The 18,452-nt window shown below is 44.5% G+C and overlaps 1 protein-coding gene and 1 long non-coding RNA gene across 4 annotated transcripts in view; both read left to right on the top strand.

Annotated features, from left to right (window-relative positions):
* The window catches only part of LOC144141113 (protein O-mannosyl-transferase Tmtc3-like), a 232,620-nt gene that overhangs the window by 168,693 nt on the left and 45,475 nt on the right, over nucleotides 1-18,452 (top strand). For all 3 annotated transcript variants that reach the window (XM_077672639.1, XM_077672640.1, XM_077672641.1), the window contains 2 exons: nucleotides 9,467-9,603; nucleotides 13,017-13,098. In XM_077672639.1, coding sequence (XP_077528765.1) covers nucleotides 9,467-9,603; nucleotides 13,017-13,098 — 219 coding nt within the window. The remainder of the gene's footprint in view (nucleotides 1-9,466; nucleotides 9,604-13,016; nucleotides 13,099-18,452) is intronic.
* On the top strand, nucleotides 711-4,451 carry LOC144141114 (uncharacterized). The gene is made up of 2 exons (XR_013316438.1): nucleotides 711-1,203; nucleotides 4,362-4,451. It is a non-coding gene; the product is annotated as an uncharacterized LOC144141114 (long non-coding RNA).

Genomic DNA, 18,452 nt, shown 5'->3' with positions numbered 1-18,452 from the left:
CTACGCTCTATTAAAACAGGTGAAAACAGTTCTTTCACTGCAAAAGAACTCCGTACGCCAGTCCAAGGCGCCGCCGCTCACACGAACTGAACGAACGAACAAACGAAGAAAACAATGAAGAAAGACAAACTGAAGCGCTGATTAACAACTCATCTTTACTGCACAGGGTCACAAAAAGAAAGAACGAGCCTGACACTGCTTCACGCCACTACAAAAAAAAAAAAAAGAGAACCCGAACAAATTAGTGGGCTGGCGTGCCGCTTGTTACACTCCGAACCGCTCTCTCGCTAACGATGTCAACACGTCCGCGGACTACGTTTCTCAAACACAAGCGCCTAGCAAATATCTTGCGCCCGCAAGCAGATCAAGAACTTTGAAGCTGTTTTCAAAGATTGGACTTTCCAGAATTCTTCCGTCCTCTCCTGCTGCAGTTCGCCGAAGCGGGCGCCCGGACACAAAAGACGTGCCATCCACCACCACACCCGGCGATAACCAGTTCTTTTGGTTCCTCTGGCACCCTCCCACGCTAAGCTGAAGTGACCGCGCTGTCACGAATGTCTAGTACGCGGCGTTGCCACTGCCGCCAGTGGCGCTGACAGCCAACATTGCGACCTCGGCGGAGTTCGGTTATCTGCAATATAATATTATTACTGCTGCTAGATGGGTTGGTAATAATTCTATAAAAAATTATTGTAAATATTAACATAGGACTCACAAGCCGCCGTAGGTTTTTTTGATATCTCGTGTCAATGTTTTCACGCTCAGTTTTCACAAGAATGCGTAGCTGTGGCATAGCCATCGCAAACCGACTTGAAACCAAGCCAATGTCGCTTGGTCGCAATCCCGGATGTGCGGGGTCCGGCGTGGTGCGGTCGTGCGGTCGTTCTCGCTGTTCTGTGCAAATTTATAGCTTTCCTCGTGTTGTTGGCGATTTATGTGCCGTGTGCGAATCTTTTCAACCAGCATCGAAGGTCAGACATTGCAGTGCAGCTGGCGATACATCGAATTTATTGAAGGAAAAGCCATCGTATGCGCTCTTCTACCGCCGGTGAACATCCTTTGTGTGTCGTGTTGTGTTTGTGCGCTGTGATCGTACGGTGAAGAAGCTTGCGAAGTGAGGTGTTACCATCCCTGTTAGCCACGCTTTGGAATCCGTCAATTTCACCACGCTGGGAGCCCCGCTGGGAGCGACGTTGTTATAAGGTAAGTTCATTCTTTCCGAGCGCTCTTGTGCAGTGCGCGTCAGGCTTGTCAAGGGCAAGCGAGCACGCGGCTTCGGAGCATGCTGGCGACATCTGCTGATAGCTGCTGGGTTAGAGATAGCTTGCCATTGCGCGTGCGTGGATCTCGGACAGGCCCTGGCCGGTCGTCGTTCAGCTTTGGCCTCTAAAATTTGGAGACACCACCACCCGCAACGGGTGCTTTTCTTCGTGCCAGCCGTGAGCGGTGACGCCGGAGATCAGTGCGTTATTTGACGCGGTGCATTATCACCCCAGGGACTTACGTAATCGCACAACAGGTTCGACCGAAATCCCTGCAGTGAATTCTTGTTGCGTGCTTTCCGTTTGGTGCGCTTGAGATGCAGAAGATTGGCGCTCGTTGCTTTATGCGATTACGTAACTGCCTGCGATAAACGCGTCAAACGGCGCGTCTATCTGGCCTGTCACCGCTCATGGCTGGCACTGGGGAAGACCAGTGCCCCTCGTGGGTGGTGGCGTCTGCAAATAACAGTGGCCCATGCGAAATGACGACCGGCCCGACCCTGTCCGAGATCCGCGCACGCGCAATGGCAAGCTATCTCTAACCCAGCAGTTATCAGCAGATGTCGCCAGCACGCTCCGGAGCCGTGCGCTCGCTTGCCCTAGACAAGCCTGACGCACACTGTACATTTCATCATGACAAATGTTGTGCAGACCTTCCTGAATGGCGATACTCACGACTTGGTTATTTGTCGGTATATGAACAGTGTTTTTATTCCCGCCGTCTCCAGATCGACCTAAAGGGTATGATTTCACTTCAGCCTTGCAAAAATACTGTACGTTAAGTGTAACAAATTGAAGGGGGAGGCTATTGTACCGGCACACAACATTTTGACATCAATCAGTGTTTTATTGTCTTCCGCGCTGCTGTATTGCTTTCGCGTGTTCTATATTTGTATGTATCTTAAGCTAAAGATCTAACAAAACCTTTGAAGGCAATTGACGAATGAATAAAATCCCAGATGCAGTGCCGCTACAGAACGGAGCAGCAGCCATGAATTACCTAGTACGAAGTGTCATAAAAAAAGAAAGAACACCATGATGAAGATAAATAAAATGTTTGAAGAACGAAGTTAACGAAAATGAAAAAAAAAATGAAAGAGGTTGAATCGAACAAGTGCCTGTCGGATCAATAACAAACGCACGAATACTGTGCCATGCAAGCACACCTGACAGCGCTAGGCTGAGAGGCAGATCTACCAGTCACAAACAGGATAGTGTGTTCAACCAGTTAGGAGACATGGCGGTAAAATATACTTGCAAGCTAAAGTGCTGGCAGCCAGCAATATATTTGCGTATTAATTTGAACGATTGCTTGGAGAAAGAGCGTTCCCTGAGTGCAGAGCAGTGACAAATGTGGCCTAAACCGTATTTCATCCCAGCTAAAAAAATAATGCCCAAGAATATAACAAATTCATTGATTGCTTTTGGAAAATAGAGACTATGTATCCGCAGAAGGTAGGGTTTAAACCCAAAACATCTTTACACAAGTCTGATGTGTTACCTCGGCACCCTAAAGGCAAGCAGACACTTTGGCTTTAAAACCAATGCAGAAAAAAACCTGCTGCGTTAGTAGTAGTTGGAAACAGACTGCACACTGTTGTCATATATTAGTCTTTTACCACTAAGTGCCAATTCTCTCCATGTATCTTTCCGTGAATTTCTCATTTGCCAATTTTTGTCACAGGTGCTAGGCAGCTTGCGCTAGAACATGCACAGGCGTCAAACTTTCAAACTGATGAATACCAGTTTTGACTTAAGCACTTGCTCGACTTGCTAGCGTAAATTGAAATTTGCCATTGCTTCTAATCACAACCTGCTGACTGCCTTTCTCGGAGCAGTTTTGAATAAGTTGGGCTGAATGTGGTGTGAGTAATAGCAAAATCACTGAATAACATTTTGGCTGAATGTGGCATCAGACGTGCCACTGACTGATGCTACACCGGCATTGCACGAGGGCTTAGTCAATCTGTTTGGACAGATGTTCAGCCTCTAGGAATTACCCAAATGATTGGTCGGCATGGTATCACTATACTGTTTTAGTGCTGCTAGTGTATAGAAAATCTCGCCAAGCAAAGGGATACAAGCTTTTAAATTATTTCTCATTTACAGAAACTGATGTTTTTCCCCTCACCAAACAAAACTGTTTCGTGTTCTCCTTGTGTGTAAACTGGCATTAAACGGCCTTGTTATACTGGTATACCCCTCTGGCATTGTTATGATGAAGGCAAAAATGTGGATATACCCATGTCTCATATGATCCCTTTAAGCTGCTGCTTAGTGCTACTTGTTTGGTAAACGTACTGCAAGGCACACACCATACTTCAGCGTTACAAGAGTGTAAAAGACTGCGAAATTCAAGTTATGTATTTTTCCTGTCACGTTCTTTTTGCCACGTTTTTTTTCCATCACGGTTCATGTATTTTTTTCCACTAGTCGGTAAGCACAAAGTATTATGTGCTCATCCATTCATAAAGCCATTTGCGATGATTGCCTGATGTAGTAACTTTAGATTACAGTACCATCTGATCCTAGTTTTTTTTAATCAAGGCTTGTTTTGTAAACAAGTTCATGCAAGTTGACAATTTTCTAATTTTGTTTTACGAGATTTCAAGCATTAAAATTTCAAAAAACAAAATCCACAGGTTGACAGGTATGCTTTTGCACAGGTTTGGGGTTTCTCCTGTCAGGTAGTGGCTCTACCAGTCTTTATAGGCCTATTTGGATTTCTTTTGGGCCTGAAAGATGTGGAAGACACGATTACGGACCCATGCGGGTGATTTTTTGGCTCCCTGCCACCTTGAAACATAGTCGTTCCTGTAGATTTCAGGCGCCTTAATGCGGAAGGCATTCAACTAAAGGCATTCCACTCCCTACCAATTGTAGAATTAATTGATGCGGCTAGCTTGGCTTACGGCATTAAAATCTGAGGAAAGCTTATACATTTGTTGAACTGCTATCTCCCTGCTTTCCAAACATACAAGCCAGGTAACTTTCAAAATAGCCAGGTACTTAAACCAGCATGCTTAATGAGAAGGGATGCAATCATCATTTCGTACTTGACTGGTGCAAACAAACAAGTCTGTTTCTTGTATTTTGCAGGCTACACAGTCAAGTAGGCAAGTGGACCCTGCGAGGCTCCAGCCCTCCCGTGATGCTTTCGTGAGCAATAAAGCAAGCTTTGCCATGCAACACCTCACTATTTCGCCTGCTCATTGGACACCTTGACGACAGTTTTTAGAATGTTTTTGCAATATTGAAGCAGACTTAGTATATATTTAGTACAGTTAACTGAACTTTACTATGCAATTGTTGAAATAACTTGACAAAAAACTAACAGGAAATCAAACGGGCTGTCTTGAATATGCTCAGTAGGTTTTCATTTGACATTTCTCAACAGGAACTCAACAGGAGAATGAATAGAGAGTCAACACAGACTCAACTGGAACTCAACATACTTTTCTCAATAGACTTTCAATTGACACGTCACAACAGGAACTCAACAGGAAAAGTGTATTGAGACTCAACAGAAAGTCAATTGAAAATCAACAGACATGTTGACTATAGTCAATAGACTTTCAATTGAAACTCAGCGTTGAGTTTCAATTGAAACGCGGCGGCCAATTTTCAACGAGAACTCAATACAAAATTTCTATTCAAAGTCAATTGACTGTCAACACAATGTACTGAGTAAAGTCAATTGACTTTCAATTCAATCTCAATAACCATTTTTGTAAGGGCGTGCTTATCAGGCGTCCGCAGAAAGACGTCATCACCCGCAACAGGAAGCTAAGATGGTGGCAACCAGAAGCGAGTGCTTGCATGAAGCCGGAATATGGTGCAGCGACAACAGGAATGTGTAAAGATGAGGCTTGCTGGTTGGCTTATGAAAATATGATATTACGATGGACAGGAAAGTTTCTTTACGTCATTTCTGTAAGCGCTGCTCCTGCGCAGTGAAGTTACTTCTCTCTCTGTCTCTGTACTTCCCCGCGGAGGTGATCGCGTGGTGCTCGGCACACACTTGCGAAATCAGAGGCTGGAACTGACGTTATCACACCAAAGCGCGTCCTACCAGCGGACCCGATGCTGTGGCTACAGTGTGTGTTTTTCTAATTACGCACAGTGGAGAAAACGTATGCTAGGTTTCACGAACCCTTGGCAGGAACTAGATTTTGCCCTACTTAAAATATATACGTGGTAAACAGAGTCTGAATCCATGAATTCGCAAATTACTTTTGAATATGAAGCAGGCACTCTCAGCGGCCAGATCTACCTGTCAAACGACTGGCTGCATATCGTGGCACAAGCTCCGCCTCCCCCCCCCCCCTCTCCCCCCCTCTCCCCCCCCTCTTCCCCCCCCCCCTTCCTGCGACGCTCACGTACGCTAGACTTGAAAAGACAAACTCGCATCTCTAGGGACACTCAAGCGATTTGTACACATTTCGGGATTACTTCGACGAATTGTATTCCGGATTCTCTAGGCCATGGGTCGACTACTCTCGCAGCGTTTACGGAAATATATTTTCTATAAAAATCAGTGCGACAACGCTGTCTTCCTCTCTGAATCCGCCTTGCTGATTTTTTATAACGTTTAGTATGGTTTTAAAGCAAGATGGCTCGGCTTTACTGCGCTACTGCATGGCCCGCCGACCCCCCGAAAGAGTCAGTCGGCCCAGCGTTTATTCGGCTAGCCGCCGGCGGGCAGTCACAGTTTGTTCGCTCAGTTGAGACAAGGCCACGACATGATTTTTGCCTGGAAGAATGTGCGTTTAGCTTGTTAGTTTGTATGCTGTATCAAGCTCTAAAACCAAGTAGCTCCACACAAGCGCACTATCGACGCATCGGTGACTTGTATGGTAGTAGAAAATTCTTAAGCCAATTAAAGGCTGGAGAAGAGTTAGCCAAGGTAATATAGGTACGATTGAAATAAAATCAAGCGAAACTTTTATTGTACAGCGTAAAACCCATGTGCGCAAAGCACTTCTTGTGCTCGGTCAAATAGCACCGCGGTCCGCAGCAAGACCACATATTTGCGATCGCTTTCCCATATAAGGAATGCAGTCGCTAAAGGTGAGATATTTGTGGAAACTTGGGGGCGCTTACTGCACGAGCGTTATTCAAGAAATAGTACTCAAAGCTGCTTAAAATGATAAAACTGAATAAAACTTTAAACAGGCTATATGACATATACCTTATATATCCGTTCATAACAGCGCTCGATTATGGCGGCGTGATCTGGGGCTTTAGGCGCTTTGTTTTGAAATTCATTTGTTTTAATCCCCGTGAGCGCATCTTTTTTTTAAAATTGACTTAGTTGTTTTTGGGGTAACGTTTTCTATACTGAGTTGACCATTTTTGCGCAGTAACAATTATTGCTCCACAAGCGAGTTGGTAGAAAGCGTGCCGACTGACACTAACGCGCTAGTGAGTTCTCGTTGGCTTGGTGTTGCCATAAGCACCGACTCCTTGCGGGCACACCTCCGAATCAGCCGACTCTTGGCCTGGAGTGAACACGCCTCTTAGGATACAGGAACGAGCCAGGCAAGCCCTAAAGATGGGGGCAAAGCGCATCGCATTTGAACGTTTCCGGTGACACTGAAGGCATAATCTCAAAATTCATCTAATTTATTCCAATCCAAATCTAATCCAATCCAGTCCAATGCTCCTCGCGCTGGCGGAGCACGGCCTTTCAAGGTCCACGCGAAGCTGCTCAACCTCGGCCAGTGTAGCTTACGGTACAAAAATTGGATGATTATCAGTGATGCTAACATCTAGAACGCCACAGTGTTGAGGTGATATAATGTTTGAAAATATGCGATCTATTAAAGTACCCGCATGGCCAGTAACGGATCTAGCGGGGAGGCTGATTAATATTTGGTAGCCAAATCCAAAAAAGTGGTTGATGTATTCAATGCATGCGGGATTGTTGTCGTCTGAGACATTATAATTTTACCCATGACCAACTTTATTCTTTCCGGATGAAATGGTACTGAGAAAGGGCGGTAAGGACGATACAGAAGTCCGACAGCGATGACGACTGAGAACAATATATGCAGCCTAGGACACTTTTGCTAGCATGGGATGGTAAACGGAAATCTTCCGAGTTCTATGCACACCGATTCGGAAGTTATCACGGGCAGTTCCTGATCAAAACGTCTTTTTTTTATTTTACGAGTAAGGAAGTGGAAATGGCCGCACACTCGTGATTACGGTTCGAGGGATAGCAATTTTATGACGAGTAGTATAGAGGGCTGTGAAATTTTTTATCATCAAGCAAAAGCCAGGTTTCTGTCATGAAAATACCACAAAAGCTGTGTTTTTTGTTGATAGCAAAGGGAAAAATTCGTCACAGCGCTTGTTCGAGCTTCGGGCATTAAAGTGTATTGCTGATAGGCAAGGATACCGAAGAAAAGATTCGCTTGAGTTTAGTAAAAATATGTGGCCATGATGAAAGAGCATTGGTACTGTTACCGCGTTGTCAACAATTCGGGCGCAAATTCTGCATGCACGCAGTAAATTATAGATCGGTTTGCTCCCTCTAACGTTATGCCTTGCCCAACATATTCCAGTCACGCTGAATGCAGGATACACAGGAATTGAGCAAATATACGACACGCTTGCATAAACCAGCGACCACTCGATACTGCAATCTTTTGTTTTCTCTTGGATCTCTACGGCAGGGGGGAAAATGACGCAGTATATTATTGTGTATTTCGCGAGGCGTGAATACCGAGACGCAAATGTCCAATAAACACGAACAAAAGTTTTAATCATACGTAGCCGTCGCAGCTAGGAAGTCCGGAACGGCTCTGTTTGTTTCGTGGGTTGCGTGTTTCCCTGTGGAACGGGGAAAGGAAGTCATTTCGGAGTTCCGCTGTCGTAAACGAAACACACCCAGCCGGGAACTCATATTACATGTTCCCGGCCCGGGCAATCTCGGCGGCGTTCGTCGGGATGCTTAGCACTTTGCGCAATCTGGTATTTGCATTTTACTGTTCGTACGTCATTCGCACGTTCTTCGTTGCTGCTGCCGAAGTGGGGGAATTTTGGTCAGGAAATAAGTTTTGTCTGTTCTTCATTTCGCCACATGAGTGTTGCGCTTTAAACACTGTTTTTGTTTCTGCGCACGTGGCCGTTGTATGTTTTCGATGATGGTACTGCGTTTGTTTCTGCAAAAGTCCCCATCGTATGGTGGTTCTGTGAGGTTGATGTTAAGCCGTGTGGTAAGGGACAATTTCCTAACACAGGCTTCTTTGAATGTGACTCGACGTCATGCCACTACATAACATGAACCATGAAGTGTTAGCAAAACAGCACGTGGGCGTCTGTACACCCGTTGCACACCATAGAGGCTTGGATGCCTAACAAACACGGATCCCTTCATTCTGAACGTCGAAAAACGTATTGACTTCTGTAGCACAACCTAAATTGTCCCTACCTTGTTGGCCAGTCGCCAAGCAACTTAGAGTTCGTTTGCAACTGCGAAAAAAATGCCAGCGAAAAATGTTACTTTTGCTGGATTGCATGTTGCCTTTCCGCTATTCTAGCTAGACTGTGCTAGGAACGCACAACGAGCCTCGTGCATTTACAGTAGTAGAGCAACAGTCATGGTCGAAAACGGACACCAGCGGATGTTTGAGTGTCTCGTGCATGCTCGTCCTAACTGCCTAATATTTAGATAGGAATGATTGAGAACTATGGAATTGTGTACGTTAGGCGCTTTTACGTTCTGGATGATTAGCAATTGGAAAGTGAATTTTGTTGGTTGTCGCCCTTATGTGTAAGCTGGGCTAAACATTTTCTCCTCAAGCCATCACTGATTGCTGGCGATGTGATGCCGTTAGTGATTTTGTTCTTGCATTGAAAATTTTGGCGGACGAACTGCCCCCTCGCTCTTCCAGGTTTCCCTTCTCCCTTAACCATCGCCCTTGCACCCCTCCTCTTATTCCAGTCCGTACTACAGCCCATCCAATCCTTCGTCGTCTCGTAGGCTTGAAGATAAACTTATCGTTTCTTTCGTGGCGTACAACATTTCCGGCTGAAAAATGAACTTGTCGGTCGTTCCTTGGCGTTCGAAACTTTGACGGTATTTGATTTTAAGACCGGAGTTTTGGGAATGATACAGCAAGTCAGTCGCACAGTGAACGGCAATTCGGCAAGTGGGCAACGTTGCCATTAAACTGTTGCTATTTTTTCTCACGCAGGAGCACAGCCACAAGTCATACCGGCCCCTTTGCGTGCTGACGTTTCGGCTAAACTACTGGCTGCATGAGCTGCGACCGATGGGCTACCACCTGGGCAACGTGCTTCTGCACTCTGTAGTCTGCCTCCTTTTTCTCAGGTATGGTTGGAGTAGCACGAGTCAGTCTCTCAAATACGGATGAAGTACTAACCGACCACGTAGTTCTTACATTTGAATGCTATTGGCACTTAAATGGCAATATTATCTGGGCGATCCCTGAAGCGTGCTTCGAGTCACTTTCTTTCGTAGATTGTTCGGCGTCACTTTTTTAGCCTCATTCCAGCTCGCAAAACCGTAGTCTTCCGAATAACTCATCGAAAGAAGCACACTAGCAACTTTTACAACTACTAGGCCTCCTGAACGGATTCTTGCATGTCAACAAACGACAGCCTTGGGTGCTGTACAGGCGAAGGGTGATTGCGTAATACCGATAAGTAGTAGCGTCTAATTTAGAATATTTTTTTAGTCTAGAAAAAAACGGCCTAGGTAAGAGTCGGGATAAATGTAAAAGAGAATTGGTTGCGTGTCTGCTGGCTTCTGTTCCCGTGTCGATAGCCGCGTCTTCTGCCATGCCTACCCTGAAATGCCTATCTTCTCTTCCTCTCACCTCTCACGCTCTACTTCTCCCGTGTCTCTTCTCCCAGTATAAACACGGCGACGTATCGCTGAGGTGAATTCAGTTCTGTCGCCTTTGACTGTTCGCGCCTTATTTTCCGGAACCTTTCCTGACTTTTGTTCTTTGATTGGTGCCAGAAGCTCTATGCTCGAATGAGATCCCTTTTTTTCTTCTGTTTATTTTTGGATCGAAACAGGTTATAGAAATATTGGATCTCTAATTTCTAATTTGGATTGGATAATTTGGATCTATATTCTAATTGGATCGAAAATAGGTTGTAGAAATATGTTTTGATTAACCGTGTGGAAGCGCTACATCGGGTAATAGGGATTGCTGTTACGATATAGTACGTTTGAATAATCGAAGAAATAGTGGTAGAAACAAGAAAAAGTAAGTATGTGGAAATGTAGCAGTGTCAATGTGTCGGAGTATCATAATTTTGCGCGTGAACATGTTTACTGTGGCGTTTCGTAATAGTGACAGGTAGTGTCCTGTACTCCATATTTCCCGAGTGCCGACTCAGAATCCTTTTGTCGGTTCCTTCACTGCACCAGGTCGATAATTTTTAATTACAAACGCAGACGTGAGATTGCAGTTGGAATATTTTTGTACAACGCACCCACTAGGTACTTGAAGTCTGATTGAATTTTCCCCTGAGGTAACTAAATGATAGCTGCTACAGTTTGTGAGGTGGGACCAGAGAACTCAAGCTAGTGCACACCGTCCCGAAGTGCAATAGAGCCAACGTCACAGCGGGGAAGTTATTTTGTAGAAGACAGTACGTCCCACACAATAGACGGGGGCATAAGCAGCAACGCTGATTTTGTGATCGCTGTTTACGTCATAGCCGGGGCCAGAAACTGTTGTACTGGTTAAGATTACCTGGTGACTGAATTCATGGGGAACGACAAATTTTACCTGACGTAATGAATGAACTACAATACAAGGACGTATTTAAACAGAATTCACATACATTGTACCCGGAACATAAACGATTTAGTCAGGCAACGATAGCAGTACGAGCAGTATTTCTGGCGTAGTAAAAAAATCATGAACATCACTTCGGAACAGGTCCACACCTGTCGTAATCAGCGTATGTTCTGGGCGACAAGGTAAATGCCTGTTTTCAATAAGTTCTTTTGAATGGAAATAATTTTACCTTGATGTGAATAAGTTTTCGGCAATTGTATTCGACATTGCTTTTTCTCTAAACGAGTGAGAAGCAACCACATGCAAGGGTTTTTTTCGCTTCACACAGCCTCAAAGTTTGCAATCCACTTAGCGTCCAATGGATTCATGCCAACCTTTGAGGCTTGTGTAAGTTTTGTGTTTATTTATTTTGTGAATACCAAAATATACCGCTGCTTCGCTTGTATCATCACCGGAGTTGCTTCCACAACCGGACTTCCTAAGTGAAATGAAAGGTTCCGGAAGCGGCAGAGCTCATATGAAACAGGAAGTGGTCTGATAAGCGGAGTTCATTCAAACAGTGCTACTTCCGCTCGCGGGAGAACTGTATTGAAAAGCGTTCGCTGTGTCACTTTCATAGCTTCAAGCTCCATTTCCGGGAATTCGCGATGAATGCATTGCGTGGAGCGCGCTGTTTGTTTGTTTGTTTCCGCTGCGCATTACAGCAATAAATAACATCCTTATAATTTCTCTCTCCCTTCCGACGTCATTATCTTTGCATAGAGTGTTGTATCCTATCTATAGCAACAGAACAACAATTTCCGGGCTTAGTGCAAGATCGCGAGAGAGTTTTTGTTGTAAAATGGGTCCACCGTATAGATTTAAACTACAAATGTCTCACGCAATGAAGTCAGAGAAGCAGCGGAAATGCTCAAGGAAGCAAATCAACGATGCATAATTTTAAATTCTGGTAAATGCGCAAAATAAATCTTAAAAGTAGAAAGCCTAAGTGTGCGGGAGTAGCGGAACGCCGAAAAGAAAGCCGATAGGGCATATCACTTCTACTGTTCAACCCTATTGCTTTTGCGTTCACTTCATCATAGTTATTGATGACTAGTCGAGCAATATTTTTTATTCAAATTATCAGTGTAAATTTATATATCATCAAGTTATACTGTGTATTGTTATTATATTTCTATTTACAGATTAGTAAATTTACACATTGATAAGTGCTGCGCGGGAATATTGAAACTTGGTAGAATTTGCATGTCTTTAATTTTGAAAATGTGGTTCTGGTATCACTATTGATAAGCTGTAACCTTTTATCCCTAACCAATAATTTCTCTCTGTTATTTCAGCGCGTTTCCAGGTGGCACGATGATCCAGCTTTTGAAGCGTTCGAAATAAAAAAAAGCATACCAGAAACCAAAGGGAAATAAATCCCGTTAAGAGTAAAGATAAAGCAGTTTGTGCAGTTCTTCGAGCAAATCTGCCGAATTAAAAAAAAAATATTCGTGTAGCGTTGTTATCCGGTAGATCGACATTTTATGCGGCGATAGTATCAAATGGACGAGTTTACGGAGAAACGTAAAACGCGCAATTCGATGCTGTCTAGCTGCGGCGCCGCAACAGATGCCCCAGCCACGACTCTCTCAATAATTGTTGTTTTCGCACATGCATGTACTCTCGCCATTATCACTGCCATGCTCTGTGATAGCCGCTCTCACAGGCCGACGGGTAAACGCTGCGGGATTATGGTTTAAAAATCTGAAGTTGCACAAACATGACCAGTATATTTTTCATCCCCACATTTCGCTTAGGTAAAATGAAAGTTAATATGCTTGGCTTACATGACATTTTGTATATTATGGTGCATTTGTTGGAATGAAGTGGCAGGTATGCGAATTGGGCCCTAAAGTGCATAAATTGAGGCAGCACGCTTGAAAATGCGTGCTTGTGTAAGTTTTTGCTCGTTTTGTTTCTGCAGGGTTTGCTCCATGGTGGTGGCTCCAAAGGCGAGCGTCGCGGCTGCTCTTCTCTTTGCCGTTCATCCTGTACACACTGAAGCGGTAAGTTTCCTTGTGCTTCGCCTCACGCTGTAATGTGGAGTGGTCCTCGCAGTACCAGTTGGATACCCCCTGAAGGACCAAAATATTTTTCGATGATTCACGTGCTCCGTCGCTCCCTTGCGGCAGTCAAATCCAACTTTTCTTTTTTTATCTCTTCGTCTAGCATCCTGGATGTCTTCACTAATCTCGCGCTCGGTATCTGGTCCACGGAGTGAACGCATTTTTGCATACTGGTACATCTGCCGTTTCAAACTCTGTTTCCTTGACATAATTCAAACCAGAATGGCCTTCACCTAAGCGTTCGTCTATAATCTATTTCAGGGGCTTTCGAAATTATTAACGGGGTTACAAAACTTCTGCATTGGGATTGGTTTTGAAATGGTTAACAAGGCGCGTCATTTTTGCTCTCTGGACAATTACGGCAAGCATGAAGTTGAGCTACACTTTTTCCTTTCCTTGGTAGGGGTAAGCTGTTTATGTTTTAGGAGCTTACATGGAGTAATACCCACATCAACACGTTATAGTCTTTCGGCTGATTTATTTCTCATCACCAATCTTTCTGCTGAGTAGTCGTACTCATTCGCTGCATATTGTTTAGAGTTCGCGTAATCATGTGGGTATATATAGGGATGTGGCACGCCTTAGTTTGCGCACACACTAATGTAAGAAAGTCTGTGTGTGGGGGAGGGGGGCGGGGCAAGGCCCTATTGCTACATAATTTAGGTGTCCCGAAGTCACCTACACGCCAGAGCTGTCTTATATAATGAATTTTATGTTATGTTGGCGGACTCAACATTCGCAGGGCCGAGCACCGTTGTCGCTTTTAACTATTCATTTTCGAGAGAAAAAAAGGAAAATGAGAGAAATTTTTTGAGGTGTTTGACTTAGGATACGATTACTGGAATATTTAGGAGCCGACCACAATCAATGGATGCGAACGCCCCTGAAGCCCCAGCCCGTGCGGTCAGAGAGTCGGCTGAATTTTTTAAGAGTGTGCACATAAAGCGAAGGGCATGAAGCCTCCTCTGAAGAGAAGCTGAAATTTTTGCAATTCCACTACGCTGTTTTGTGTTGGCGACTCCGCGCGGACATTTAGCATGCGCAGTTCGAATGCTTCACTCTTATCAAGTACCAAAAAACGCTTTTGATTCTACGAAGCAACGGAACCAAAAAATGGCTGGAAGCGCAACCCTAGCTTACTTGAATTGCAGATATCGGTGGTGCACTCCCGCACACTTTGAAGGATGTCTGGATTGAAACCGGCTCTTTCTTACCCCGCCTAGGCCAGGGTTTACAGGGTTCAGGTCAAAATGCGTATCTGATGCCAAGCAGGCCTTGCGTTCTCGAGGAAAGTACATTTTATTAAAATACTGATAGTTAAGCAAATGGAGATGTTTTAAGGGCCGCCATTTTAGCCAGATGACTATCAACATTAGCATCATTGGCTTCCCCAAATGAACACGAAAAGCACCCAGCTGATGACACCTTAGGCAGCAGATTTCCAGATTCAGGGGCGGGCCAACTGCTGCTTCAGTGGCTGTACCACCACGAATACAGCGTGATAGGGCAGCAGTTGTAGCATTTTAAACGTACTTATGGATACTTATTTAGTTTCTTATAGGTACAATGTAGGTGCCTATACGTACTCACAGATACCTATGTAGGTACTTTATAGTCACTTATAGGCATTATGATAATATAATGAAGACAATCCGGCAGTAACCACGTTATGCTTCCTGAAGGCACTGCAGGCTTGCATCTCTCGTGCACGAATTTTTCTGGTCCCATTTTAATGAAGTCAGCTAAAGTAATCAAGTTCTGTTTTTGTTTGGAAGCGTTGTCGTCTAGCGCTGCGAAGGTACCGGTTCGATTGTCACCAAGACCAAATTTGACTAATTTTATTTCCAACCTATTACCTTCCTTTCGTTACAGTATGTTTCGTCATGAACTTGCGGTCGGTGCGAGCATTTTTTAACACAGTCGACTCCCGACAAAGTCCATGGGGCCCGCAAAAAATTTCTAATTAACCGACCTCGCAATCAAACAAAACGAACGAACACAACATTGTCCTTAGTCCGCAACACGTGGATTTTATTTTTGTGGATTTTATTCAGAATGTTCAATTTTGTCGTAAAGTCATACTTACGACTCGGGCTGCCACGATACCTGCGTCTTACGGCTAAAATGGAAACCTGACGTGTTCACTACACGAACTTTTCGCACGGTGCCGGGCGCAACAAAGAAGGTTAAAAACCTCCGACGCGAATCTCAACTCTCCTACCGCCGTATCAACTTCGCGCTGCTTTAGTTGCAATAGCACCGACAGCAGTACAGAACACACGGCGCTGCTTTTGAGGGTGAAAATTTTGAATGTTTTCAAGAAATGTGGTACTCTGGACGCGTTTTATTCGAAAAAACTGTGAATTAACCTGTTAATATATTGGGTTTCAGCTTCGAAGTGGCGAGTAATTTCCTTCATTGTGTTGGTTGTAAAACTGCCGGAACCAGTACATAAGTTCTAATTAACTGCAAATTCCACTTAAGCGACTTGACATTATAGATAGCCGACTGTTATGTAGTATTCGTTCACACGCCGGCGATTTTGTGTTACATTCGTCGGTCATTTTAGGTGTCGCAGATATTTTCCACGATGGGCGATTTTTCTCCCTGCCGGGTTGCGTCATTGTTTCCCATCCACATATCTAGCACGTTTACTGCACGTTGGGCAACCAATGCGGGCACTTGATGGCTCTGTAACCGGTTCGCAGAGGGGCGAAACGCATGGGTAATGCATTATTCTCAAGCACTTGTTTCTCTCTTAAAGCACGCCATGCGGCGACGATGTGCCAAAAAGTATGGAATACAATATAGGCGTCCGGGTAAAGAGCATTTTGTATATGAAAAGATTCCACAAGCGATAATACCTATTATAAACAGTAATGTTCGCCCTTGTGTAAATAAATTCGAATTTTATTGCAAGTTAGTCTGCGGCTTTAGTGTCCTCTTTGCGGCTTCACTGTTTTTTATTCGTCTACAAAATGGGGACAGTTGTTATCTCAGTCATCTAGTACATTTTACAGCGTCATATTCGAGCTGAGTTCCGTAAAATTTGGCTAATCATCCAGTGTATGCTTTACCAAGTTGATCTGAGAAGATCTGTTGGTACAACATTCTATGATATTCCTTAGTATGTTCTCCCGGATCCATACGCGCCCTCAGGGTTGATATTGTTACGTACTCAAGCAGAAGGGGAAGCTGGCACATATCTCCAAGGGATCCAGGCCGCCAACGATGAAGCAGTGTGTTGCACGGGTTCAGCTCGAGCTTTCATGGCCGCTTGTACATAGTTCATCCATGTAAACACATCGCTGCTCTATCGTCCTGTATTCGTCGACCTGGATCCCCTGGTGATATGTGCTAGCGTCCCCTTCTGCTTGAGTCCTGAACAATATTTGTAACTTTGTAACTAAAAGGGAAATTAAATCGTGCTTGTCAATGTGAAGGTGGATGGATAGGATCGGAGGCGGCATATCCAGCTTGAAACACCGCAACCATTGCACTGGCAATACACCTGTTGAATGCGCTTGGCTGCCACGACACTGGTGGAAACAGCCAGAAGCAACCCTTTGTCCTCGCACTGCCGGAGTATCTGCTCAGCGCGCCGGACGCTTCAAATGCGTTCGATCTCAAAAAAGTTGTCGCTTGTAAAACAGATCAGCAGGGAAAATTCGAGGCTCCTCGCAGCGCCCACGCAGATTAGGACAAAGTTTCCGAATAACGTTACATGTACAGTGGAAAGCGTGAACGAATTTAGTGTGGCGTGCTTACGCAAGTTGTATCGTCTCATGGGAAGGGGCACGGTCTTCCGCTCTGGTATTTACCTCAGGAGGTAATATGGACAGCAGCGTTTTTGAGAAGATTAGCACTTCAGCTAAGACGCACAAGAGCCCGACCCGTGTCCTTTATGGGGATATTTGGTATTCAGGGAGATAAGAATCCAGGATACATTTTCCAAGATATAATAGAAAACAGCTTTTTTGTTTTAGTGAAACATTTTGTGTCGGCGATTGTAGCCAATTTTCAGAATGTTCGAAGGTTAATCTACACACAAGTTTAGGGGAAACCATCAAACTGTACAGGCTTCAGCTTGTGTAATAGGAACAGGGGTAGCAAAAAAACTTGACATTGACCTAAAACACAATTGTACGGCTGCAAGGGAAAGCTATGCAGATTTCTCAGAAACTCTGGCAAATAAACCTGTGGAACTCTGTTTCCGTACGCCTGTATTTTGGGTGGGTATCAAATGTGCCCTTTCGCAAAAAAAAAAAAAAAATCGGCAGTGTGCGTTGGACACTTTACGTAAGAATGCTTGGAAGCATTGGGCATGCGTATTTCTGATCTTCCTCATAATTGGTATAACCTGACCATGTGCAGCTAAGCACATGTCTAATATAAGGTTTTTTTGAGGAGCTTTTTGTTACGACGTTTCCCGACAATGCGCTGTGAACTCGAATCTAGGTATTGTAAAGAGCCAAACGATATCCGCATGACGCTTTGTCTCTTTGGTATGAACGCCTAGCAGCTTGCATAAAGATATCACGTGTAGTGAGTTCGTGCCGTGTACGCAAATAACAAGCAAAATTACTCAGTTCTTTTATCTTCTTGGCCCTGCGCCAAAGACCTTTCTTCTCCTCTTTCGCATTGCGTCTGCACATTTCATAAGACGGCAGCTCTAAGCCTAAAGTTCCCGTAATATTAGCAGGCCTGGTGCAATTCGTTCTCCCAGACATCCCGGGGGCCTTAGCTGTCGACTTCGCGGAGAACGCTTGATGTCCTCTCATTGGCCTTTCTTCTGCCAGGAGCAATTACTATACTGCCGTCCTACGTACGTTCTCGAATGAGCTCTAGCCCCTCTGAGGGAACATATTCTCCGCGGGTGCCTTTGTGTTTGTTTTCTTTCTTGCCTGTGCTCTAGACGGGAAGGAATACGAATAAGCCAGGGAAGTGAGGAGGGTATTGGGATTAATTTCTACTCTCTTGGCGCACGTCACCGTCTCACCGCTCTTGATGACCAAACCGCATATATTAAAAGTTGCTGCGTTTGTATTTTGTTTACACAGAAACGATGTGCCCGTGTCCGCTGCCAAGGGCAATTTCTTGTTCAAGGGCAGTTAGTGCTTATATTCCTATTGACATTACCTAAGGGGAGTAATTGTTAGTGAAGTTTACCGCATCTGCGTTATTTGAGCTGTAGTGTGTCAGAATGCTGCGCCGCTTTGAACGACTTTTCTGTGCGCTTAAGCAGTTCCTCTGGCAGGTTTGATGAGTGTTTAAATACCACCTGACTGTTTATT

This window comes from Haemaphysalis longicornis, unplaced genomic scaffold (assembly GCF_048455015.1).
Source record: "Haemaphysalis longicornis isolate Haplotype H1 unplaced genomic scaffold, Haemaphysalis longicornis Haplotype H1 scaffold_6, whole genome shotgun sequence".
In the NCBI taxonomy this organism is placed as follows: domain Eukaryota; kingdom Metazoa; phylum Arthropoda; class Arachnida; order Ixodida; family Ixodidae; genus Haemaphysalis; species Haemaphysalis longicornis.
Note: the sequence above shows the minus strand (reverse complement) of the source record. Positions and strands in the feature narration are given on the sequence as shown.